Source organism: Myotis daubentonii, chromosome 16 (assembly GCF_963259705.1).
Source record: "Myotis daubentonii chromosome 16, mMyoDau2.1, whole genome shotgun sequence".
NCBI lineage: Eukaryota > Metazoa > Chordata > Mammalia > Chiroptera > Vespertilionidae > Myotis > Myotis daubentonii.
In genome coordinates this window covers 41,237,391-41,259,246 of record NC_081855.1, presented here as the reverse complement: position 1 = coordinate 41,259,246, position 21,856 = coordinate 41,237,391, and the positions used below count along the sequence as shown (strand labels likewise).

The following is a 21,856-nucleotide window of genomic DNA, read 5'->3' as shown; positions in this document are numbered from 1 at the left end:
TTTGAGTCCTGGTCAGGGCGCATGCCCAGATTGTGGGCTTGATCCCCAGTAGGGGGTGTGCAGGAGGCAGCCCATTGATGTTTTTCTATCATTATGTTTCTTTCCTTCTCCCTTCCTCTCTCTCTCTAAAAAAATAAATAAATAAAAATAAATCAATAAAAAGATATTAAAAAAAAAAGAATCCCTGGGGGTAGAAGGAATTTGTCTATATGATCATCAGAAATTACATACCTAGGTCAAGAGGATAGAAGAATCTATACTATGTTCATGGATTAGAATGGAAAATAACAGCCTGCCATTCAAATACTCAGTGCATAAAATGGTACAAAATAAGTTATTTCTGTCCTTGGTTTGGGATAAATCTCTTTTTAAAAAAACAACACCGCTCCTCCCCCTAAAGAAAATACAAACAAAAAGAACAACCCCACCAGATTCCCTGGGAGTTGCCAAAGCAGGATTCTTTCAAGAGCTCAGGAAAAAGATCCTATCAGAGATGCCAGGGGAAGTGTTGATGTGCTCTGGGAGGAAAGTCAGAGGCAGGCAGAACATTCCAGTGAGCGAGGTCAGACGTGGGTCATCTGTAGATAGTTAGTGGCTTAGATGCCCACGTGTGGGAACAGATCCCTGGGAGAAAGCAGAGAGAGAACAGAGGGCCTAGGAAACAGCCACGTCAGATATTTTAAGACATGTCTCGTCCACTTGTTATCTCTCCCAAAGGCTCTTCTGAAAGGACCTCTGGAGCCAAACATCCATTAAAAATTAGAACCCCACCGAAGGGTGTTTCCGACCTCAGAGAAATAATAAAAAATCTAAATCACACACCCTTCAGCTGGGCAGCCGTGCAAACCCTCAGTCGTGTTTTTGGAAAACGCCAGCTTTTTATCTCTCACATGTATTTGCAATTGATAAAAAAAGTAGGAAATCATGTCGATAACAGGCACCAAAATAAACCGGCGCAATCGGTGTCAGCCAATGAGCATTTGGCAGTCTGCGTTTCTGTTTATAACAGAGGTTCTCACTCATCAGCGACACGTGACTGGCTGGGAGCTGCTGCAGCCTCTCCCGCCAGCCTCCCTTCTGACAGTGTTCCCGAAATTAAAGGAATACTCAAAACACCAAACCAGGACATTTCTCTCCAGTGCTTCAGCGACTGGCACATCCTCCGTGACCTAGGCCCTGGCATCAGCTGCCACCTCTTCACTAACGTCTCTCTCAATGCCCCCATCCACCTTACGCCCAGGATATAGATATCTACCAACTGTCACATTAATGTAAGAACGGAGAACACAAACATGATCGTTTCAATAAAAGCAGAAAAAGCACTGGGGAATAAAACCACAGCATGTTGGCGTTGTCCCAGTGGACCACAGTCCTGACTGTAATGAGGCATCATCCTCGAAGATCGTACCCAAGAAGGCAGGTCCTGCGTGTGTGAGACATTTCTGGGGACTTTATCATTACTGGGGAAGGCTTTGAAGGTAGAGGCGAGAGCCAGCGAAATGCGGGTAACCAATGGCACAACCACATTCCACGAGGAAACCCAGGTGACATGGCTGCCAGTCTACATGCTGACCTGTCTCTCCTTAGTCCCGTGTCTAATACAACACCGAGTCCCACAGCTTCTACCTCCATCCCCCAGTTGTCCCTGAAGTTCAAGTCTAATCATCTCTAACCTGGTGCACCAGCCTCCCACCTGCCCTCGGCCTCTGCTTCCCCATCCGTCCCCTGCAGCCTCCACTTCTGCTGCCACCTGAGCTTTCGAGGATGCAGTCTGGCTTGGTGGGTCAGCTTACCCGTGCACACAACTCCGGTGCCCTAAGGAAGTGTACGTTGCTTATCCTGGAGCCAATTGGGCCTTTCTCTGGACCTCTGTGTATTACCCGAGACCGTCCAGGGAGGCCCAGGGCAGGAGGGAAGGGAAGAAGCCCTCATCAAGCCCGAAGAGCCTACAGCACAAACGCTCAGCCAGAAATGTTAACATCAGGAGGGACCAGGCAGATGAGAGGCAACTTATGAAAATAACACACACGCTTCCTATTTTAAAAACATGTGGCAAAACAGTCCTCACCCCTTTTGTTCATCATACACTGTTTTCCAGCTGGTACATAGACAATTTCAGCGGGTGCTGTGTTTCCACTACAGACTCACGGAATTTTATGGTAGGAAGTCATCGTTCCGTCCAGCTTTTCCCAAACTCCGTTCTATGAAATGCTCGGGGCGGATCACACCTGTAGGGGACGCCACCAGGCTCACCCAGCGTTGGTTGTACTAACGCAGTGTGCACACCAGAGGTGCCGGGGCGTCTCAGGGACAGGCTGTGGGCAGGGGCTTCGGGAAGCTTTGGGTCTGTGCTCAGAGATTCGAAGGTGGAGAGGGAAGGAGAAACAGAAATCAGGTCCGGCCGGATCTGGTCAGGAAGCAGGTGTTTTAAAAACTGGGTATCTCACACCTTGGTTTAGGAGGCAGGAGAAATGGAGTGAGTCGGGGAAGTCACCCAGGGTTGGTCATTCTGCAGCTGTGGTGTGGCCTTGAGAACAGCACTGTTTTCCGCTGGCCTCGCCCAGGCCTTGCTTCCGACTGTCCAGTGGGGACATCACAGAGCAGGGCTCATTTCCACGTTCTCAGCCCCTACAAGGAGTCTGTGGGGGTTCCTGGAAGGAGGAGATCTACAGAAGCCTGGAAAACGCCTGTTAAACAACCTCCAATATGCACACCGCTGGGCTTTCTGGCACTTTTTTTTCTGTTTTCCCGGCACTTTTAGCATGCCGAAGTGATTAGAAATTTCCCGAGACACCTTCCATTCATTTTCAGCACAGCTGCCTGCGTGATTCTGTGCAACTGCAAGTCAAAATGTCCAGTGGTTTCGCCTCCCTCCCCGCCTCCCTCAGCATATCATCCGACCTCTTTTCCTATTTATTGTGCCTCCTCCTCCAGCCACCCTGGCCTCCTCGGTGTTCACCAAGCGCTTTCGTTCCTTCTGCCCAGAGCGCTGTTCCTCCAGGTGGCTGCACAGCCTGTCCCCTTCTCTCCTTCAGTCTTTGTCCAAATGAAATCTCCCGGTGAGCTCGTCCCTGCCCACTCTCTATAAAATCTCCCCTCCCCAATACTTCCAAATGCCCTTCCACAGCTTGATTTGTCTCCCGGCCACCCACCGACATGGAAGATACCGTTCAGTTTATTATTTTTTGGTTTATGGTGTCTCTGCCCATGTGGGCAGGCGTTTTTATTTATGGTGCATCTGATGAGAGAGAAATGTCAAATGAATGCATGTGAACCCCCTCCCAAACTCCTCCTTTGGCAGAGGAAGTGGTGAGGCCTCTAGGGCAGGGGTCCTCAAACTACGGCCCGCGGGCCACATGCAAATACAAATATTGTATGTGTTCCCGTTTTGTTTTTTTACTTCAAAATAAGATATGTGCAGTGTGCATAGGAATTTGTTCATAGTTTTTTTTTAAACTATAGTCCGGCCCTCCAGCGGTCTGAGGGACAGTGAACTGGCCCCCTGTTTAAAAAGTTTGAGGACCCCTGCTCTAGGCTTTTCCATGTGTAGACAGTAAAGAAGTTTGGGAAGGACGCCTGGGGAGCCTTAGGGCTCTAGAATCAGCTCTGTCTTCTTCAAGCCTGACTTTCCTTCAAGGCCCACCCACCGGCCTGGACCTAAACACTGTGCATCACTAGATGGCGCTGTTCACCAAGAATCGTGGGGCTCTTAGCGCTCTCCGGGATCCGCCAGTGGTTCTCAACCTTCCTAATGCCACGACCCTTTAATGCAGTTCCTCATGTTGTGGTGAACCCCAATTTCATTGTTACAAATTGAACATAATTAAAGCATAGTGATGAATCACAAAAACAATATGTAATTATATATGTGTTTTCCGATGGTCTTAGGCGCCCCCTATGAAAGGGTCGTTCGACCCCCAAAGGGGTCGCGACCCACAGGTTGAGAACCGCTTCCTAGACTCTAGACTAAGAAGAAACCCAGAGGCGTACAGAACCACTTATCAACTAGCCGGACCTGCCATGAGCTTAGTAGTTAACCCTTTGCTTGGGAACAAAAGATGTTTTTAAATACTTCTAATAATACCCTGGCAAACATAAGCAAAGCTTCAATCCCTCCCCCACCCCCACCCCCACACACCCGCCCCCCATCCCCGTGGAAAGCTGCAGGGCTCCATAACCTGCCCTTGCACTTGGCCCGTGGCCAGCCCTCTTGGCACAATGCTCCCCACCCCCTGGCCTCTCTGTTCCTGTACAGTTTGAAGTACAGGTTAAGATGCCAATTCTATTTCTAGCCTTGAGCCACAACAGGCTGAGAGGCAGCATGGAATGGTGACCTTGTACTTGGGGACTGGGTAGGAGCTACATCTCCATCACACACTGCCCTGGCCCTTTAGCAACTTACCCAACATCTCTCCAACTCTCTATGCGGCTGCGTGGTGGGGATAAAACCTGCGGAAGCAGACAGATGTAGTGAGCATGAAATAAGAAGATGGATGAGGCTTCAAGCCACGCTTTCTGTAAAACTCCCTTTTCCATGTTCAGACCCATTATACTCTGAAAGTTAAGTCAGGGTGACTGGCTGACTGGCTGAATCCTTTCCTGCAATCTCGGCCGGTCTTGAGATGGCCCAGAGAACCAAAACTTCATCGCTGAGCAAACCTCTCTACGTTGTCTTGCATACTAAGTAGGCCTTAGCTCAGCGGTTCTTAACCTGTGGGTCGCGACCCCTTTGGCGGTCGAACGACCCTTTCACAGGGGTCGCCTAAGACCATCCTGCATACCAGATATTTGCATGACGATTCATAACAGTAGCCACATGACAGTTATGAAGTAGCAACGAAAATAATTTTATGGTTGGGTCACAACATGAGGAACTGTATTTAAAGGGCCAGAAGGTTGAGAACCATTGCCTTAGCTCAAGGCGTGTCCGCAAATGCATAGACAGCGAAAGCTACCGTCATCATGAATATCAGCCCATCAGCAAGTATTTATGGAGATCTTATGATCTACCTTGGGAGGGTTAGGAAGATTATTCTGGAAACAAAAACAAGACAGATGTGTGGGGGGAAATGAAGGCAAAGACACGAGTTCACTCTCCAGTGAAATGTCATCATTTCTGACTCGTGAGAGGAAATACATAACTCAAGGACTATGAGAATGGTTGTTGGTTTTGCTCTCTGCCCGCCCTCCCCCACCCCCTTTTAAATCAATAAAACCAGGAATAATGGTCCTACGTTGGGAACCTTTGCACATGATAGGACTGTTCCTTCCCTGCACATGTTCTCCCACACAGACTGTGCCTGTGATCAGGAACAAAGAGTTCCAATGTGCCTGCGGCTCAGCCGTACCGCTGGTCCTGGACTTCCTGTTTGCCAATCTGATAGGGTCACCTGCTCTCCCAGCAATCAGCCCACAGTCACCCTCTCCCCTCCTGCTGCAGACCGACTCCGTGAGCTTCCTTCACGTCGGGACACACCCCCTGGCCCCTGGCCTCCAGGCTTACCTATTCTGTACTGTCCCCAGGCCCTTCCGCCCCGCCCTCTTCTCCCAAAGGCCTACCACGCACGCACGTGCCCATTAGGGTTCGGCTCTTTCTCAGCACAAGTTCTGAGTGTTGAAACACATCAGAAAAGCACAAGGAGATTATTTCCTGTGTCCTGATTCTATAAAAATAGATTTTATAAAAAGAAGATGAGGACTGGAGTGCTATTTGCTCACCTAGTAGTTACTCTAATTACAGGCGGTTGGGTGTGATGGGCAACCATACTGGGTGACATGAGGGTTGCGTCAGGCAGGATGTCTCCTTCCCAACTTCCCCTGGTAATGCCCCGCGCATGCCCCAATCGGCATTTTTGTTCTGTAAATAGGACGCCTCCCCCTGAGCTGAATTGGGGGCCTCTGGCACTTTTGTATCCCCCAGGAGGTTTGAGTCCCACAGCCCAGCTTTATTCCCCCAAGATTTTGCTGACTTGCTATTTCTCTAGGAATAATGGACATTTTGTCTGGGGGAAAAAATAGAAATTCCAAATTCTCATTTGGAAAAAGGAGAAAAAGACGTATGCCCATTGCAGACTTTTCCTGTAAAGTGTTGTGTTCACGTCCTCCCCCCAATATCTTTTGCTCCTGCTATTTAGCAGTGAAATTTCTGTTCCAGCAATGTGGAAGGATTAGGATGCTGTAAATCCAACATTCAAATTAGGAGTTTCCACGCCCACGGGACCTAGAATTAGGCCTAGGATTTAAAGACCAAAAACTGAGCCTGACATTAAATGCATTCAGCACCTCTGAATTTAGTTGTAGCCTTTCCCTTGGCTTTTTATATGAGTGGACATCTGGGAATTTTTGTTTGAGGGTGGAGCCCCTCAAAGAGACTGCTTACGCCTTTAACGGAGGTCACCCTCTTTGGCCTTCCACAAACCACATCCAGCCGGCTGATGTATTTAGTTTGGTCCACATGATGGCTTTTTAAAAATAAGAATCAGTTGTCAACATTTTAAATTTTTACATAAAACAATAGTTTTATAAAAAATAAACATAGATTTGTATAAATATAGATTAATATAAATATAGATTAATATAAATATACATTTATGTAAAAATATAGATTTCTGAATTGTCTTGGGGGAAAAAATAAAACCAGATGAGGCCCTAGCTGGTGTGGCTCAGTGGATAGAGCATCAGCCTGCAGACTGAAGGGTCCTGGGTTAGATCCCAGTTCAGGGCATATGGCTGTGAGCTCGATCCCCAGTTGGGGGCGTGCAGGAGGCAGCCAATCAATGATTCTCTCTCATCATTGATATTTCTCTCTCTCTCTCCCTTCCTCTCTCTCTCTAAAAAAAATCAATAAAAATATTAAAAACCAAACCAAACCAGATGAGGCAGTTCTGAGATGTTATTTCCACTTGGGTGGATGGTGGATCATGATCCCAGTAGGAAACGTACAAGGGGGATCATTCACAGGAAGTGTGGGACTAAGATGACCCGTTTTCTTCCATAACTACCTCTCCAGGCCCGAACCTCAGTTCCAATGATCATTCAGTTCTGCTACCTCAACACATCTGAAATGAAATGCCTCTTCCTAAATACCTGCCCAAATATCTGAAAGCAGCACAACGGGCTGCCCCTTTCCTAACCACAGCGTCAGCTTTAACCCTTCCCCACTCTTGCCTGCCACGCCCCTTCCCCATCTGTCACCAGGCCCTGTGGCATTCCACTCCCATACTAGCTTAAAGTCTAGCTAGCGTGAACTGAGATATGCTGTAAGTGAAGAAGACACGCTGGGTTTTAAATACTTATGCAATCATCATCATCCTCATCCTCATCCTCAACATTTAAAGTAGCTGATGAATCATTTTACATTGATTACCTATTAAGGTGGTATTTTTGACATCTTGGGTTAAATTAAAAATATTAAAATGTACTTGCCCATTTCTTTTTGCCCTTTTTATGTGGCTTCTACAAAACTTAAAATTACATACGAGGTTCACATCAGTGGCTCACATTGTCTTTCTATTGGACAGCACTACCTCAAAATATCTCTTGATGTAGCGGTGCTTATTATCATTACATGGCAATCATGTTACAGTATATAAATGTGTCAAATCAACGTTACACACCTTAAATTTATACAACGTTACATGTTCACTATATTTCAATTAAAAAATGTCTCGAGTTTGTCCTAACCTATCTGACCTTGCCGCCATCCAATAGCCTAGTAGTATCTCACATACCTTCACTCCCAGAATAAGAATATCACATTAGTTTAGGCTTCCCCTACCCCCTCTAATCTGTTTTTGCACACCCTGGCTGAATTTATCTGACTAAAACACTGCTTTTATCATGAAACAGTCCTGCTCAAACACTAACACCAGCTCCCAATTCTATTCCATAAAGTCCAAACTCTTCGTAATAACAACTTCCACTTTTAAAAACCTGTTCGGCACCTCATGCAATTCTCCCAGCAACCTAGCACCTAGCACCTAGCATGCCAGACACTTGGTTTTCTAAATAGAATAGAAAGGACTGAAGCTTTTGCCTGAGTGGGGAGGGAGAGGGAACACACCTTTGATCTGAGAGGCTATAAAGATGATGCAATTAAGGCAGCCAAGCAGCAGCTCTTTCCACTCAGGATGCTTATACAAACACCACACAATCAACCAAAGAGCAATCACACACATTGTGAACCTATGAGACAAACTATTTTTACATCAATTGAGAGAAGAAACTGCTATATTTGCATTTCAGAAAACCCAAACCGGAAATCCAACCGGAAAAGCTTAAGTGAAATAGTCCTCTTCTCTCATCCATTTTATGTCCAACTTTCAAAACGGATACATTTGAATCATACCAATTTGAAATGCTGTGACAACAATAATTGAAATACTATTTCATCTCAAAATTTGAAAAGCATGAATTAAAATTTCTCAGGAATTAAATAAATCTAAAGCTAGCAGAGCTGATAGAGGGAATGATTCATAAACTGTGCTGGTATTTCTACATGGCAGCATGTTTTTACCTTGGGAACAGAGACCCTTTGTCATCTCGAATTACATGAGTTTTGAATTGTGCATTCACAACTTCATACCTTTCATAAAATATATCATCCTATACATATTTTCTTTGATTTTTTTTCGGCTACAAAAATCAAATAGGTTTTGTCAAATACTGTCTAGTAGAGCCGTTTGGTGCTTGGATCTTGAAATCAGACAAACCCACATTCTACATGGCAATCATGTTACAATATATAAATGTGTCAAATCAGAATACTACACACCTTAAATTTAAAAACACCCCATAACATTTATTGTATTACTTCGGACAGATTGTTATGCAGCCCCGAGCTTCAGTTGCCGCTTCTTTAAAATGGACATAATTATACTTTCCTCACAACGTTTTATAAGAATTCAACGAGATAATAGACATTAATGCAGTGCGTGGCATGTAGTAATTCTCAACGGCAGTGCAATGGTAAGATAACTTATCTGTCTGGCCTTAGCATCCTCATTTTAGAAACTTTTTTTTCAAAGCAGCTTGGAGACTCGACAAAAGGGTGGGGCTTTGGCGTCTCACGCTCTCTACTAATCTCTGTAAATTTAATAGACCAAGAGTTACACATGCCGGGGACTGGGTGGGGTAGGAACGACAGCGTCCGCTGTCCCCTTCGCGGCAGCCGCGACGCAGATGCCGGCCTGGGGCCAGCAGGTCGGGCCCCAGCTGCATTTGTTCTTTCTTTCTCCCGGCCGGTCAGCCGCTCTGGCGATGAAAACACTACCACGTGGCCTGCAGCCTCGGCATCGGGCGCCTTCGCCCAATGGCGAGCCACGTCACGGAGTTGGGGGCGGACCTCCAGCAAGGCAGGTCCGCCCACCGCCGCCTCCAATTGGTCAAAGATGAGCGGCAGCATGGGCTCGTGGCCAATAGAGGCCTGACGTTTGGACCCCGCCCTCTTAGTGGCAATGTTCGGCGGCACTGGCGGGAGGGGCGGGGCGAAGCGGGACGGGGCGGGGCCAGGGCGGAGAGGGGGCTGGCGACCCGGCCCGCAGAGCCGGCGCCAGCGGGCTGCTGAGGTGGCCGTCGCCGGCTCGGAATTGCAGCTGCCCCGGGCCGAGCCCCCGATGGAGGCCGAGGCCGCGGACGGCCCCGCGGGCGGGGTCGAAGCAGCGCTCAGCTGCTTCTCTTTCAACCAGGACTGCACGTAAGCCGCGGAGCCTGCCTGGCCGGGAAGCGGGGGACCGAAAGTCGCGACCAGGGGTGTTGTCCTGTCTGCAACTTGTAGCAATAGAGGCGCGGGCCTACGCCCCGAGAGGCCGGCGGCGGGACGGCCGGCGGCTGTCCCCGACTGGTTCGGGTCTAGGTAGCCACCTCCTCTCCCTGCCGCCTCCCCCAGCAGGGGGCTGGGGCGGGCCCCCCAAACCCTGGCTCGGGCGGAGAGCCAGGAGGGGCTGGCCGAGGGTGAAAGGGGAGAGTTAGCCAGGGGAGCAGAGCCGAAGAAAGCGAAGGAATGGGGGTGGGGTCGTGACCCGAGTGGGGGTCTGGGGAAGGAGTGGCAGAGACCAAAACAAAGGAGATGGGAGGGGAGGGGCAGGCTGCAAGTTGACCCTAGGCGTGGTAGCGGGGCCCAGGAAGATGGGAGTCCAGGGAAAACTTTCCCATTTGTCCTTGAGCATCTCAACGTGGCATCTGGGCAGGGCCTCGGACAAAGAGGCAGCCTATCCCCGCGGCCAGGCCGGCCCCGTCCCAGCCCCGGCGCGGGCGTCTGGCCGGCCCCCTCTGCCTGTCAGAAACCTCCCGGTCCGCTCGCGGCTCCCACACAGCCGCTCGGCGAGGCCGGGGCGCCCTGTCCGCGTCCACCAGCCCTTTCTCGAACCCAGGCTGCGCTCTCCGAGGAGCACGAGCTCCACCCTGTTGCTTTGTTGAGTGGATTTTTCCGGTGTCACCTGGATGTTCACGTTTGGACTTTGGCCAGAGAGCTGGGATTTGCTGAACGGTGTGTTTCAGGCACCCGGAGGACTCGGTCCCTTGCAAGCAGGCGTCCTTTTCCTCCCCGCTCTCCATGGAGTTGTTAGATGCCAGCCCCGGGGACCATATGGAATAACCTCTTTGGAATGTGGCCCCAGCGCATCGGGCAGGGATGACCTCTCCCCGGCTCCCCACTTCCTGCTGTACCAGTTTCTGTTGTGTTCTTGTTTGGAGTCAGCCTTCAGGCTTGTGCTTTTGGCCTGCGACTGGGCTGTGCTAATATTGAACCTTCCGTGGTGTAATTAAGGCCGTCATGTACCATAAGCAACTCCGGCTTCCATTCCCTTTGTCTTTTCTGTTTAAAAGCATCCTATGCCAAACAGTCTGCCTTTGTTCAAAACACTGTATGTGTGATCCCGTCATCTGGTTGCTGGGCAGCTTGGTCAGATGTGTGACTTTGAAGCTCTCTTTGACCACAACCCACAATAAGAAATAGATATTACAACATCACCCAATACCCATATACAAATAACAGCACTGAAAAGTGAATCACAGAATGGTGTTTACCTTTCTTATGGGAAATCCCCGCTGGTATTTTCTGTTTCCTTTTTAAAAGCCATTTGTGACTCCCTGAATTATTTTTAGGGATCACTCATGGTTGAGACTCACAATTTACAGAAAGGATAGTCTAGATAAAATTGTGATGTTTTGTAAGAAACATTTTGCAAGAGGGGATGGTTGTTGAAATGCCTGGGTGTTTTCCTTCCTAAGTGAACACAGTTTAAGGAGAGGAGTTATTTTGCTTATTGCAAATGTTCTAATTTCTGCTTTATAGCATTGTTTATTAGATTATTTTTTATTTTTTAAATGTTTTCAGAAATTGATTTTCGAGAAAGAGGAAAGGAGAGGGAGAGAAAGAAACATCGATTTTGGCTGCCTCTTACTGGGATGGAGCCTGAAACCCTCGCGTGTGCCCTGACCTGGAATGAAACTGGGGACCTCTTGACCTCTGGGTGCCTGGGACAACACTCAATCAACTGAGCCACATGGGCTAGATTCTATTAAAGTAGTGTTAATCTTTTTTTTTTTTTAAATCCTCACCCGAGGATATTTTCCCACTGATTTTTAGAGAGAGAGGGAAAGACAGAGAGAAATATTGATGTGAGAGAAACACATGGATTGATGGCCTCCTGCATGAGCCCTGACCAGGGCCTGGACCAGGGAAGAGCCTGCAACCGAGGTAAATGCCCTTGACTAGAATTGAACCTGGGACCCTTCGGTCTGCAGGCTGACACTCTATCCACTGAGCCAAACCGGCTAGGGCAGGTCATGTTAATTTTTATTCTAGTTAAGTCCAGGCTTTCATAGCAGTTGGATACGAATGCTATTTTCAAAACTGCAGGGTGCTTGGAAAGTTAATTTCCTTAGTCCCTACTGTCAGTTCTGTTTTCTTGGATGAAGGCTCTGCTGGGCAGCTCTGTCTCACTATAAATAAAAGTTTTTGTCACAGTCAGTTGTCTTGAGCCACAGAGGGTGTGACATTGAATTTTAAAATGAGTCGAGGCCCTTACCGAGCACATTTAGGGTTATCAGTGTGTCTTTTCTCGGTAGTCTGAGTTTGAGATCTAATATTTCTGGGGAAGGTGGGTGAAGATGGCTCTCCTTCACTCAAAGTGGCCCTGTGCTGGACACTTTGGGTGCATATTTTCATTTGATTGGAGAGACCTATGTGTCCCAAACTGTATGCCCATGAGAGGAGATGAGAATTTTTTGATAAAAAGGCTTTATGGATAAAATAAGGTTTTCGTCTGAATTCTTTGATTCAGAGATGTTTGGAGCCATTGATTAATCATTTACAACATAAATAGTGACCACCCTGCCGTTTTCTCATATATAAAACTAGAGGCCCGGTGTTCCTCAGCCTGGCCTGTGCCCTCTTGCAGTTTGGGAGCCCTTGGGGGATGTCTGACTGATGGCTTAGGCCTGCTAAGCCGGCAGTCGGACACCTTAGCGCTGCTGCAGTGGCCGGAGAGGCTCCCACTACCGCTGCTGCACTTGCCAGCCATCAGCCTGGCTTCTGGCTGAGCAGCGCTCCCCCTGTGGGAGTGCACTGACCACCAGGGGGCAGCTCCTGTGTTGAGTGTCTGTCCCCTGGTGGTCAGTGTGTGTTATAGCAACAGTCGTTCAGTCGTTTGGGTGATTTGCATATTAGCCTTTTATTATATAGGATTCTTCTGTTCCAGGAGCAGGGCGTATGTTTAAAAATTATTTTAAATTGCCAGATCTTTTGGTTAATATTATAAGACTCTAGTTACATTTTTTTTTGTTATTTGAAAACTTTAGAAGCCTCTGTTTACAGCTAAATGTGTCTATCTGTATGTGAAAAAGTTTATGTGAAAAAATTTAAAACACTAAACACCACAGAGTATATTTTGAAGGTTTAAGATGCTGCTGGCTTGCCTTCCCAGTAGCTGTCTGTCGTCACTGAGGCTGTGGTTACAGATGCCAGACCTACTAATTCTCCGAAGCAAAGGTCCAACACATCATTTTAGCCACAGGGCAGGTTGGAGGGCTAAGGAACAGAAGCCCTGACCTCGCTGATTACACGTTGACTCCAGTCACACATCCATGTGTCCCAGGGAAGAACAAATGTTTGGGTAGGAAAAAAAGTATTCCAGAGAAAATCATGTGACCTTCTCTTTTTTAGGCGAGTGAAACAAGAGCCGTGGCCACCTGGCTTGTAGCAGTAAGCTGCTTATTTTAGTATAGGCTGCTCTGTGAAGAGCGAATCTCACCTTTTCATTTGTTTCTTGTTTTTTTAATAATGTATTTTTATTGATTTTTAGAGAGAGAGGAAGGGAGAGGTAGAGAGATAGAAACATCAAGGATGAGAGAGAACCACTGATCGGCTGCCTCCTGCATGCCCCCCACTGGGGATCGAGCCCACAACCCCGGGCATGTGCCCTGGCCAGGAATCCAACCGGTGACCTTTTGGTTCCCGGGTTGATGCTCAACCGCTGAGCCACACCAGCCAGGCTCATCTGTTTGTTTTAAATGAGGAAGTTGGACTGAGTTTGAGGTCCACAGAGGCCCATGTTAAGGTCCCTTTCAGCTCAGACCCCACTTTCCCGGGATGGAAGTGCTCAGGGAAGTGCTTATTCTGTGCATCTTGTGTGTCAGATTCGCTTCCTCACTCAAGTCTTCAGGGCAAAGCAGGCGAGAGCTGGATGGGGATTCCCAGCTGCTGAACAAAACAGGCTCCTTTGCCTTCATCCTGAGGCCAAGGCAACCTGGCTTCACACTCTGTCTTTATCTACGGGTTGAGAAGTGAAAAATTTAAAAACAAGATTTTTTTTAGCTGACCTTGTTCCAGATAAGCGTTTTTGTTTTGTTACTTTGTAGAGCATATCCGGGGAGCAGAGGTGGACAGTGATCAATATTTTTTTTTAATTTCCCAAGTGAGTTTAATGTCCATCCAGGGATGAGAGCCACTGGTATAAAGTGGGAATGTTTCAAGGAAGCATCTATTAAATTTTGCCTACTAATGACCTACTATGCCTACTAGGAACATGTATTTCCTTTTTAAGCAAAAAAAAAAAAAAATCAAGGGAATAAAAAACGACACACCTCTTGATAAAGTACCTCTCCAACAACCAGATGACCCCTAATTGCGTTGGGGGTAGTACTATGGTGAATAGTCTTAAACAGCCCATTGCCCCTATTTCTGCTCAGCTGGGAAAGCATGGTCTCTGGGTAGTTCGACATTTCATTTGATGGTTGAGCCCATGAAGTTTCATGTCTCTTAGCCATGAGAGTAGTTGTCTTTAACCTCATCCCTCTACCATGCCTCTCCATCTGACAAGGTGTGCCTCACCAGTTAGAAAGTTACCACATAGCACCTGGCCAGTGTGGCTCAGTGGTTGAGCGTTGGCCTATGAACCAGGAGATCACATTTCAATTCCCAGTCAGGGCACATGCTGGGATTTTGGATTCAATCCCCAGTGTGGGCATGCAGGAGGCAGCTGATCGATGATTCTCTCTTGTCATTGATGTTTCTCTCTTTCCCTCTTCCTTCCTCTCTCTGAAATCAATAAAAACGTGTGTTTTTTTAAAAAAAGAGAGGAAAATGTCATTAAAGCATTAAAAAAAAACACCAATATTGAAGCACCTGAAGATGTTTGTTTATCTATCTCCATGAGGTGAGAGGGAAAAGGGGTATCTGTCTTCAAGTCTGTGGTTGGGATTCAGTAGCTGTTGTCATTCCCAGGCTCTCCTTATCTCCCACAGATCCCTAGCAATTGGAACCAAAGCCGGTTATAAGCTGTTTTCGTTGAGTTCTGTGGAGCAACTGGACCAAGTCCATGGCAGCAGTAAGTGTGTGCGTGTGAGGTCTCAGGGACGCCAAATCCTCCCTCTGGACTTTAATCCGTGCTACTCCTGAGCTGTCTGCCTTTCTCTCCCTCACCCATCAAACTTGAGGCAGTATTTCTCAGATTAAATATAAATCAATGTCTTCGCCTGCTTTAAAACCAAAACCATAGCGAAGCACTTAGTGAGATGTAGCAGTAGCTTAGATAACATTTTATATTAAGAAATCCCTTGTTTGGAACCATACTGTTGACAATTTTTCATATACATATATGCACCTTCATCAGTTCTTATAGTTGTCATAGCAAAAGATGAGTTGGGATTTCCCCCCATTATGTTGGCACTGTAGAATGTTGGTAATGTTTTCAGTCATGGAAGTATGTCCTTTGCTGATAAAGCAATACAACCCCATGTACATAGTCCATATTGAAGATGCTGGTGTACTTCTAGTAAATAGTAAAAAAAAAATTCAGCTTAGAAATGTGACTCTCTTATATAGTGAAGAATATAATCTTTGGATTTCCTGGAAAGAAAGTGGTTTGGTAACTAATATTGGGCTCCTAATTTATTTGTGAGATGTTATTTTTATTATGCCATTTTCACGGATAACTTGCTCTGTACCTGTCCTGGGTTGCTCCCTACGGGACTTGCCCAAGATCAGGAAAGGCATGCATAGGAAAAGAGTATTTTTGGGGGGCTCACTAACATACCTTCTTCCCGAGTACGGAGGTACTTCCCTGGTCATAACACTGATGTCCAGATGGTTTTCAGCAGGAAAGGGATTCCAGAAATGGTCAGGGAGCATAGTGGGATGGGGAGGGAGTACAGGTTTTTCTATGCCACTGCCCCCCATGGTGGTCCCCCTCGTAGCAACAGGGACAGGAATTCTGAAGGCAGAGGCTCCTGACAAAGCAGCCACTTCTTTGAAACCTCTGAATGAGGAAAGGGTAGCTGAGACGGCCCAGACCCCTCATTAGGTTTCACAGAGCAAACAGTGGCGCCCCAGGGCCCTGGAGGAGCTCTGGAAATTCTGACTTTGTTTCTGGTCACTAGCATCTTCTTTAGATATGTGAAAGGGCTTTGGAACTGTTCCATTTGGAATTGGCTAAAGCTTCCTGGGGTGGGGGTGGGGGGCACTGATCATTGCAAATGCATTCTAATGGAGGGTGCCCAGTCAGCAGGACCTAAAGGACGCTGGCTGACTGGCCGAGGCCGGAACGCGGGTAACCTCGGCTGCTTTCCCTCCCAGATGAAATCCCGGATGTCTACATCGTGGAGCGCCTCTTCTCCAGCAGCCTGGTGGTGGTGGTCAGTCACACAAAGCCGCGGCAAATGAACGTCTACCACTTTAAGAAAGGCACGGAGATCTGCAATTACAGCTACTCCAGCAACATCTTGTCCATAAGGCTGAACCGACAGGTAAGTGGGGGGAAGATCCCTCCAGATTGCAAGGCTTCTGCTGGTTGGGACAGAGGAGAAAGATGGCTATCGTTCAAGAGGAATGCCTCTAGAACAAGCATCAGATTCTACAGGGCATTTTCATCCTCAGGCCTCGATTTATGAGGCTCCTGTAGAGAGTCTACTCCATGCGCTTGTCTCAGTGGCGGGTCCTCCCTGGTCCTCCTGCCTCTTGTTTTTTTCCGACGTGGCCACTGGCGAGGTGAGCCCTCCCCTGAGTGCAGGCTGGCCGGACCCCTGGCTCTGGAACCCTGAGCCGTTGCAAGGGCACCTTCAACACAGAGGGACGCCTCTCTGGTTTGGGTCCCCGAAGGTGGCATTCGCTGCAGACTGGCGGTCACGCCTCTCGGAGGAAGCTTCTGAGAATAGTGTGTGGTCCTCCTGGGTGGTTCTGAAGCCAGTCAGTAAAACTGCCCAGTGGGCCAGGTCCTCGGGCTTCCACGTCTCTTCCGCCCAGCTAACCCTTGAAGATTTTTCTTGTAGTGTTTTCTTTGTTGAAGGAAGGAATATTCTTATCTCAACTATGCAGCACCTTCTCTTGAAATATATCCGTTCTTGTTAAATAAGTGGCTGAGGTATTAGCAGAGTTTCCGTTGAATTATTACATTCTAAGTCCTAGGAGCAGGGCAGGGGCTGTATCTGTTTTTGTTCACTGCTGTGAGACCTGGTAGAAAGGATAGTGACTGCCCGGTAGGAAAATCTCCCACAAATGTCTGTTTCCTGACCGCCTTGTCCATAAGCAAACAGAGACATTCTCTGCATGAGCGGCAGCTCTGTCCATTCAGGCAAACAGTCCCAGGAGGGTGGAGGTCCTGGCATGCGCCGGGGACAACGTTCTCTCCTGTCTTTGCACCTAAACCACGAAGTGCTGATTAACTTTTTTAAACAAATGAGACACAGTGCTTTCTGAAGTTTATGGTAAGGAAGAGATTATTTCTTTGAGTTGATCAAATATTTTCACTGACTCTCCACTTAAGCCCGCATAAAAGCAGAGAACAGCCTGAGAAATAGGATACGGGGATTTTTTTTTTTTTTTTTTTTACGCAAAGAGGAGTCCGAGTAAAAAAGAAAATAAACCCGGGTTCTTAGCAAGAGAGAAAAAGGCAGTTTGAGCGTTTTCAGCCTGAAGGCTTTTAGTTTTCAGCATAATGCTTGGCTCAAGTGCTCGTTCTGAAGTCTGTTGGGAGCACATTCAACGTTGTTGTCGAACTGTCTTGTTTTTTCCTTTGCACGTAGGAGTAGCCAGTGTGGGACCATTAACGATCCTTTTTCGGTAACTGACTGTCTCCGTAAGGTTGTTTAGGCAAATGTCCTGTTAAGATCAGAATTCTCGAATAGTGTCTATGGCATGTCTTTATATAACTTCTCTCTTACTTGCTCTCTGACATTTTCATTAGCGAATGGGACAAGGGAGGATTATTCAAGTGTCCGACCCCGTCTGTTGACCTTTAGATGTCACCCCACTCAGCGTAACACTCATGAACTCTAAGGCTCTCCGCCCCCACCTTCCAAAGGACATTAATGCACCTGGACCTACCTGGCTTATCATGGCCAAGCTAAAGTGAACCCAGGTCCAACATTTCTGCTCCTAAGAAGGTGCTTTGGAACAGGTCTGGGAAGCGTTTGGGGTTTGCTTTTCTTAAAACGTTCAGGTTTGGGCCTTAACAACTTCTGGTTTAGGCAACTCCTGCAGCCCCTCCCTGCCAGGTGGCGGCGGCAGCTCCCTCAGATAGAAAGGAAGAATGTCTAGTAATTGTGATATTTTTCACATTTAGTAGATGTGATTCCCCCGGCACTGAGTTGAGGAGATGCGTTCAAAAGAATGCAGGCGGTCACCCAGATGCATTTCAATATGCGAGCGTGTATGGTTCTTTGCCACCTGTTCTCCACCTCCGTCTGGATGCCAAGGGCCCTAGAACAGATGCAGCATCTGCATCCAGGCTCGGACGCTGAGTCTAAGTCCGTGGTGCTCGAGAGCAGATGCTATAAATATTTTTAATTGCTAAAAGGGGTTATTAAATTATAAAGCCTAGAGAAGTTGACGAGAGTTGGAGTGACAGAATGAGCTGAAAACTGGCTGTTAAAGGAAGCCGGTTCCAGGCTCTGCCCGTCCTGGAAGCGTGCTGTCACTTGAACTGAGGGCAGAGCGCCTCCTCTTGGCCTCTGTGTGTTCTCGATCTGCTCCCCTCCCGCTTCATTCTTGTCTGCAGCCAACACGGGGGCGACCTGAACATGGGCCACGTGGGCCACGGAGCAGACGGTGCTGTGAGCACTGGTGGGAAGGGACGCAGACGGGACAGGCTAGCAGTAGGGGCCGTTCTGCAGGAGGCGTGTGCTGAGGACCCGTGTGCTGGGGATTGGGTGTGGGGCTGGCGGGGAATACAAGAGGATATCAGAAGCCTCAGAACATCAGCACGCGTAGAGGAAGACAGGGCCCACCCTGGTGAGTGCTGGCAAAGGCACAGGGACCAGGGCAATCGGAGGACACGTGCTCCACGGAGAAACACTCCTCTGTCCTCAGTTGGGAGACCCAGCCTCATACCCGTGACCGCAGAGCCTGAGTTAAGATGAAGATGTTGACATTTTATTTTTCTGCTCGGTTCAAGTGTTAGTCTCCGCTTTTCTGAGCTTTGAGGAGTCTTACTGGGCAAACAGTCAGGCGGGCTTTTCCCAGGAGGAGAGCCTCCTGCTTTTTTGTAGTGTTAGGTACCTTCCTTTCCACGTTTTGTTCCCTGGGATAAAGGGTCTTCTCCGTAAACAGTGGCTCTCAAACACAGGTGTACGTCAGAACCCCCTGGGGCACTGGCTGAACCTCCTCCCGAACCAGAATCTCCCGGGAGAGCCCAGGCCTTGCCCCTTGGGTGCTCAGATCCTCATCCAAGTCCGAGAACCACTGGCCCCGAGGGCCACAAGTCAGGCATGTGCAGAGGTAGGAGGTGGCTCAGAGTGAGGCCAGAGCCACCAGATGCGGAATTCTTCCCAGCAGCTCCTCACCATCACCTGCATCTGCTCACCTGTGCTGAGCTATGCATCCAGTTCCTTACACACCAGCACGTTAACCCTGTGGCCTGTTTCCACTGGGGAGAGAGCACGGCTGTGGGGAAGAGGCTCCAAACCTGACAGGTCTTGTTGGAAGAGGAAGAGAAGGGTCTCACGGCTCTGGGGAGGGGGACCCCCAAGGAGTGGAGCTGAACATGGGAGGGGGACGGGGTGTTCCCATGCTGAGGCTGGAGGGCGTGCACAAAGGTAGGTCTGCGGGAGAGTTTAAAGAAGTTAAAATCTGACCATTCATTGGAGAGGGATAAACCAGAAGATTGGGGAGCAAAGAAACCTACGTCTGTACAAGAGGGAAGAGAGCCTGTCTCCATATATGACAAACCCACAGCCGACATTATACTCAATGGGCAAAAACTGCAAGCGTCCCCCTTAAGACTGGGAATAAGACAGGGATGTCTGCTTTCACCACTGTTATTCCACATAGTACTGAAGTCCTAGCCACAGCAATCAGACAAGAAAAAGAAATAAAAGGCATCCAGCTTGGAAAGGAAGAAGTAAAACTGTCATCACTTGCAGATGGAGGGATACTGTATATAGAGAACGCTAAATTTAGATCCTACCAAAAGACTAGTGGAACGGATAAATGACTTCAGAAAAGTCGCAGGATACAAAATAAATATTCAGAAATCAGTTGCATTTTTATATACCAATAATGAACTATCAGAAAGGGGAACTAAGAAAACAATCCTTTATAGTTACATCAAAAAATAAAACACTTAGGAATAAATTTAACCAAGGATGTAAAAGGCCTGTACTTGGGAAAGTATAAGACACTGAAGAAAAATAGTATGGAGTTTCCTCAAAAATTAAATTTTTTTTGAAACAGGAACTGCTGTTTGACCCATGATCCCAATTCTAGGAATATACCCTAAGAGACTCAAAACACCAATCAGAAAGAATGTATGTACTCCTATGTTCATAGCAGCACAATTTACAATAGCGAAGATCTGGAAATAGCCCAAGTGCCCATCAGGAGATGAGTGGATAAAAAAGCTGTGGTACATTTACACCATGGAATGCTCTGCAGCAGTAAAAAAGAAGGATCTCTTACCCTTTGAGACAGCATGGAGGGACCTGGAGAGTATTATGTTAAGTGAAATAAGCCAGTCAGGGAAGCACAAGTATCACATGATCTCACTCATATGTAGAATCTAATGAACAAAATAAACTGATGAACAAAATAGATCCAGAGACATAGAAGCACAGAACAGACTGTGGAATCTCAGAGGAAAGGCGGAGGTGGGTAGGTGGGTGGGAAGAGATCAACTAAAGAACTTGTATACATATATGCATAACCCTTGGTCACAGACAATAGATTGGGGAAGGCCTAGGGCAGAGGATAGGGGCAAGCTATAAAGGGTCAATGGGGGGTTGGGGGAGAGAGCAGAGAAGACATATGTAATACTTTCAACAGTAAAGATTTAATTTAAAAAATAAGACACTGAAGAAAAAAACGTTGAAGATATAAATAAGTGGAAGCATATACCATGTTCATAGATAGAAAGAATTAATATCGTTAAAATGTCAATACCACCCAAAGCAATCTATAGATTCCATGTCATTCCTTTCAAGATACCAGTGGCATATTTCACAGAACTAGACAAGTATCCCAAAAATTTATATAGAACCACAAAGGATCCCAAACAGCCACAGCAATCTTGATAAAGAAGAACAAAGTTTGAGGAATCACTCTACCTGATATCAAACTATATACATCAAGGCCATGGTAATCAAAACATCATGGTACTGGTACAAAAACAGACATATAGATCAATGGAAGAGAGTAGAGCCCAGAAATAAATCCATGCCTTTAAGGACAATTAATGTTTGACAAAGGAGACAAAAACATACAATGGGGTAAAGATAGTCTATTCAATAAATGGTGCTGGGAAAATTGGACAGTTAAGTGCATGACCTTCTTACACCATACACAAGAATAAACTCAAAACAGATTAAAGACTCAAATGTTAGACTCGAAACCCTAAAACTCCTAGGAGAGAACATAGGCAGTGAAATCTCAGACATTTGTCGTAGCAATATTTTTCCTGATATGTTACCTTGGACAAAGGAAACAAAATAAAAAAATAAACAAATAGGACTACATCAGACTAAAAGTTTGGTGTATACATGTGTGTGCATGTGCATGTGTGCATACATAAGCATCATCTTCAAATCCATCTTCCAGAGTTTTCCTCTGTTAGACTTGAGATCAAGTTAGGACTTAAGGAAAGGTGAGTGGTTTCGATCGGCTCGGTCTCCTTTCGATGCAGTGACGCGTCTGTGTGGTTACAGAGGCTGCTGGTGTGCCTGGAGGAATCCATTTACATCCACAACATCAAAGACATGAAGCTGCTGAAGACCATCTTGGATGTTCCTGCAAACCCAACAGGTGAGCTCCCGAACGAGACAGGCGCCCCTCCCCTCGTGTCCAGGTACCCCTTTCTCTCTCTTGAGAACCTGGAGCAGTTGTTTTGTTTTATAAGTCTTCATGGTGTTTACCCCGAGGCTGTGTTTT

The 21,856-nt window shown here is 47.2% G+C and overlaps 1 protein-coding gene across 7 annotated transcripts in view; it reads left to right on the top strand.

The window, feature by feature from the left end:
- Window positions 1-9,505: 9,505 nt before the first annotated feature.
- Window positions 9,506-21,856, top strand: part of WIPI1 (WD repeat domain, phosphoinositide interacting 1) — a 27,657-nt gene continuing 15,306 nt past the window's right edge. Inside the window, exons 1-4 of one of the 7 annotated variants that reach the window (XM_059670095.1) lie at window positions 9,506-9,694; window positions 14,746-14,828; window positions 16,076-16,245; window positions 21,634-21,730. In XM_059670095.1, coding sequence (XP_059526078.1) covers window positions 9,615-9,694; window positions 14,746-14,828; window positions 16,076-16,245; window positions 21,634-21,730 — 430 coding nt within the window. In that variant the 5' untranslated portion in view covers window positions 9,506-9,614. Of the gene's footprint in view, window positions 9,695-9,830; window positions 9,854-11,582; window positions 11,699-14,745; window positions 14,829-16,075; window positions 16,246-21,633; window positions 21,731-21,856 lie in introns of those variants that run through there. The other 6 variants (XM_059670094.1, XM_059670096.1, XM_059670100.1 and 3 more) reach the window with 6 other exon arrangements.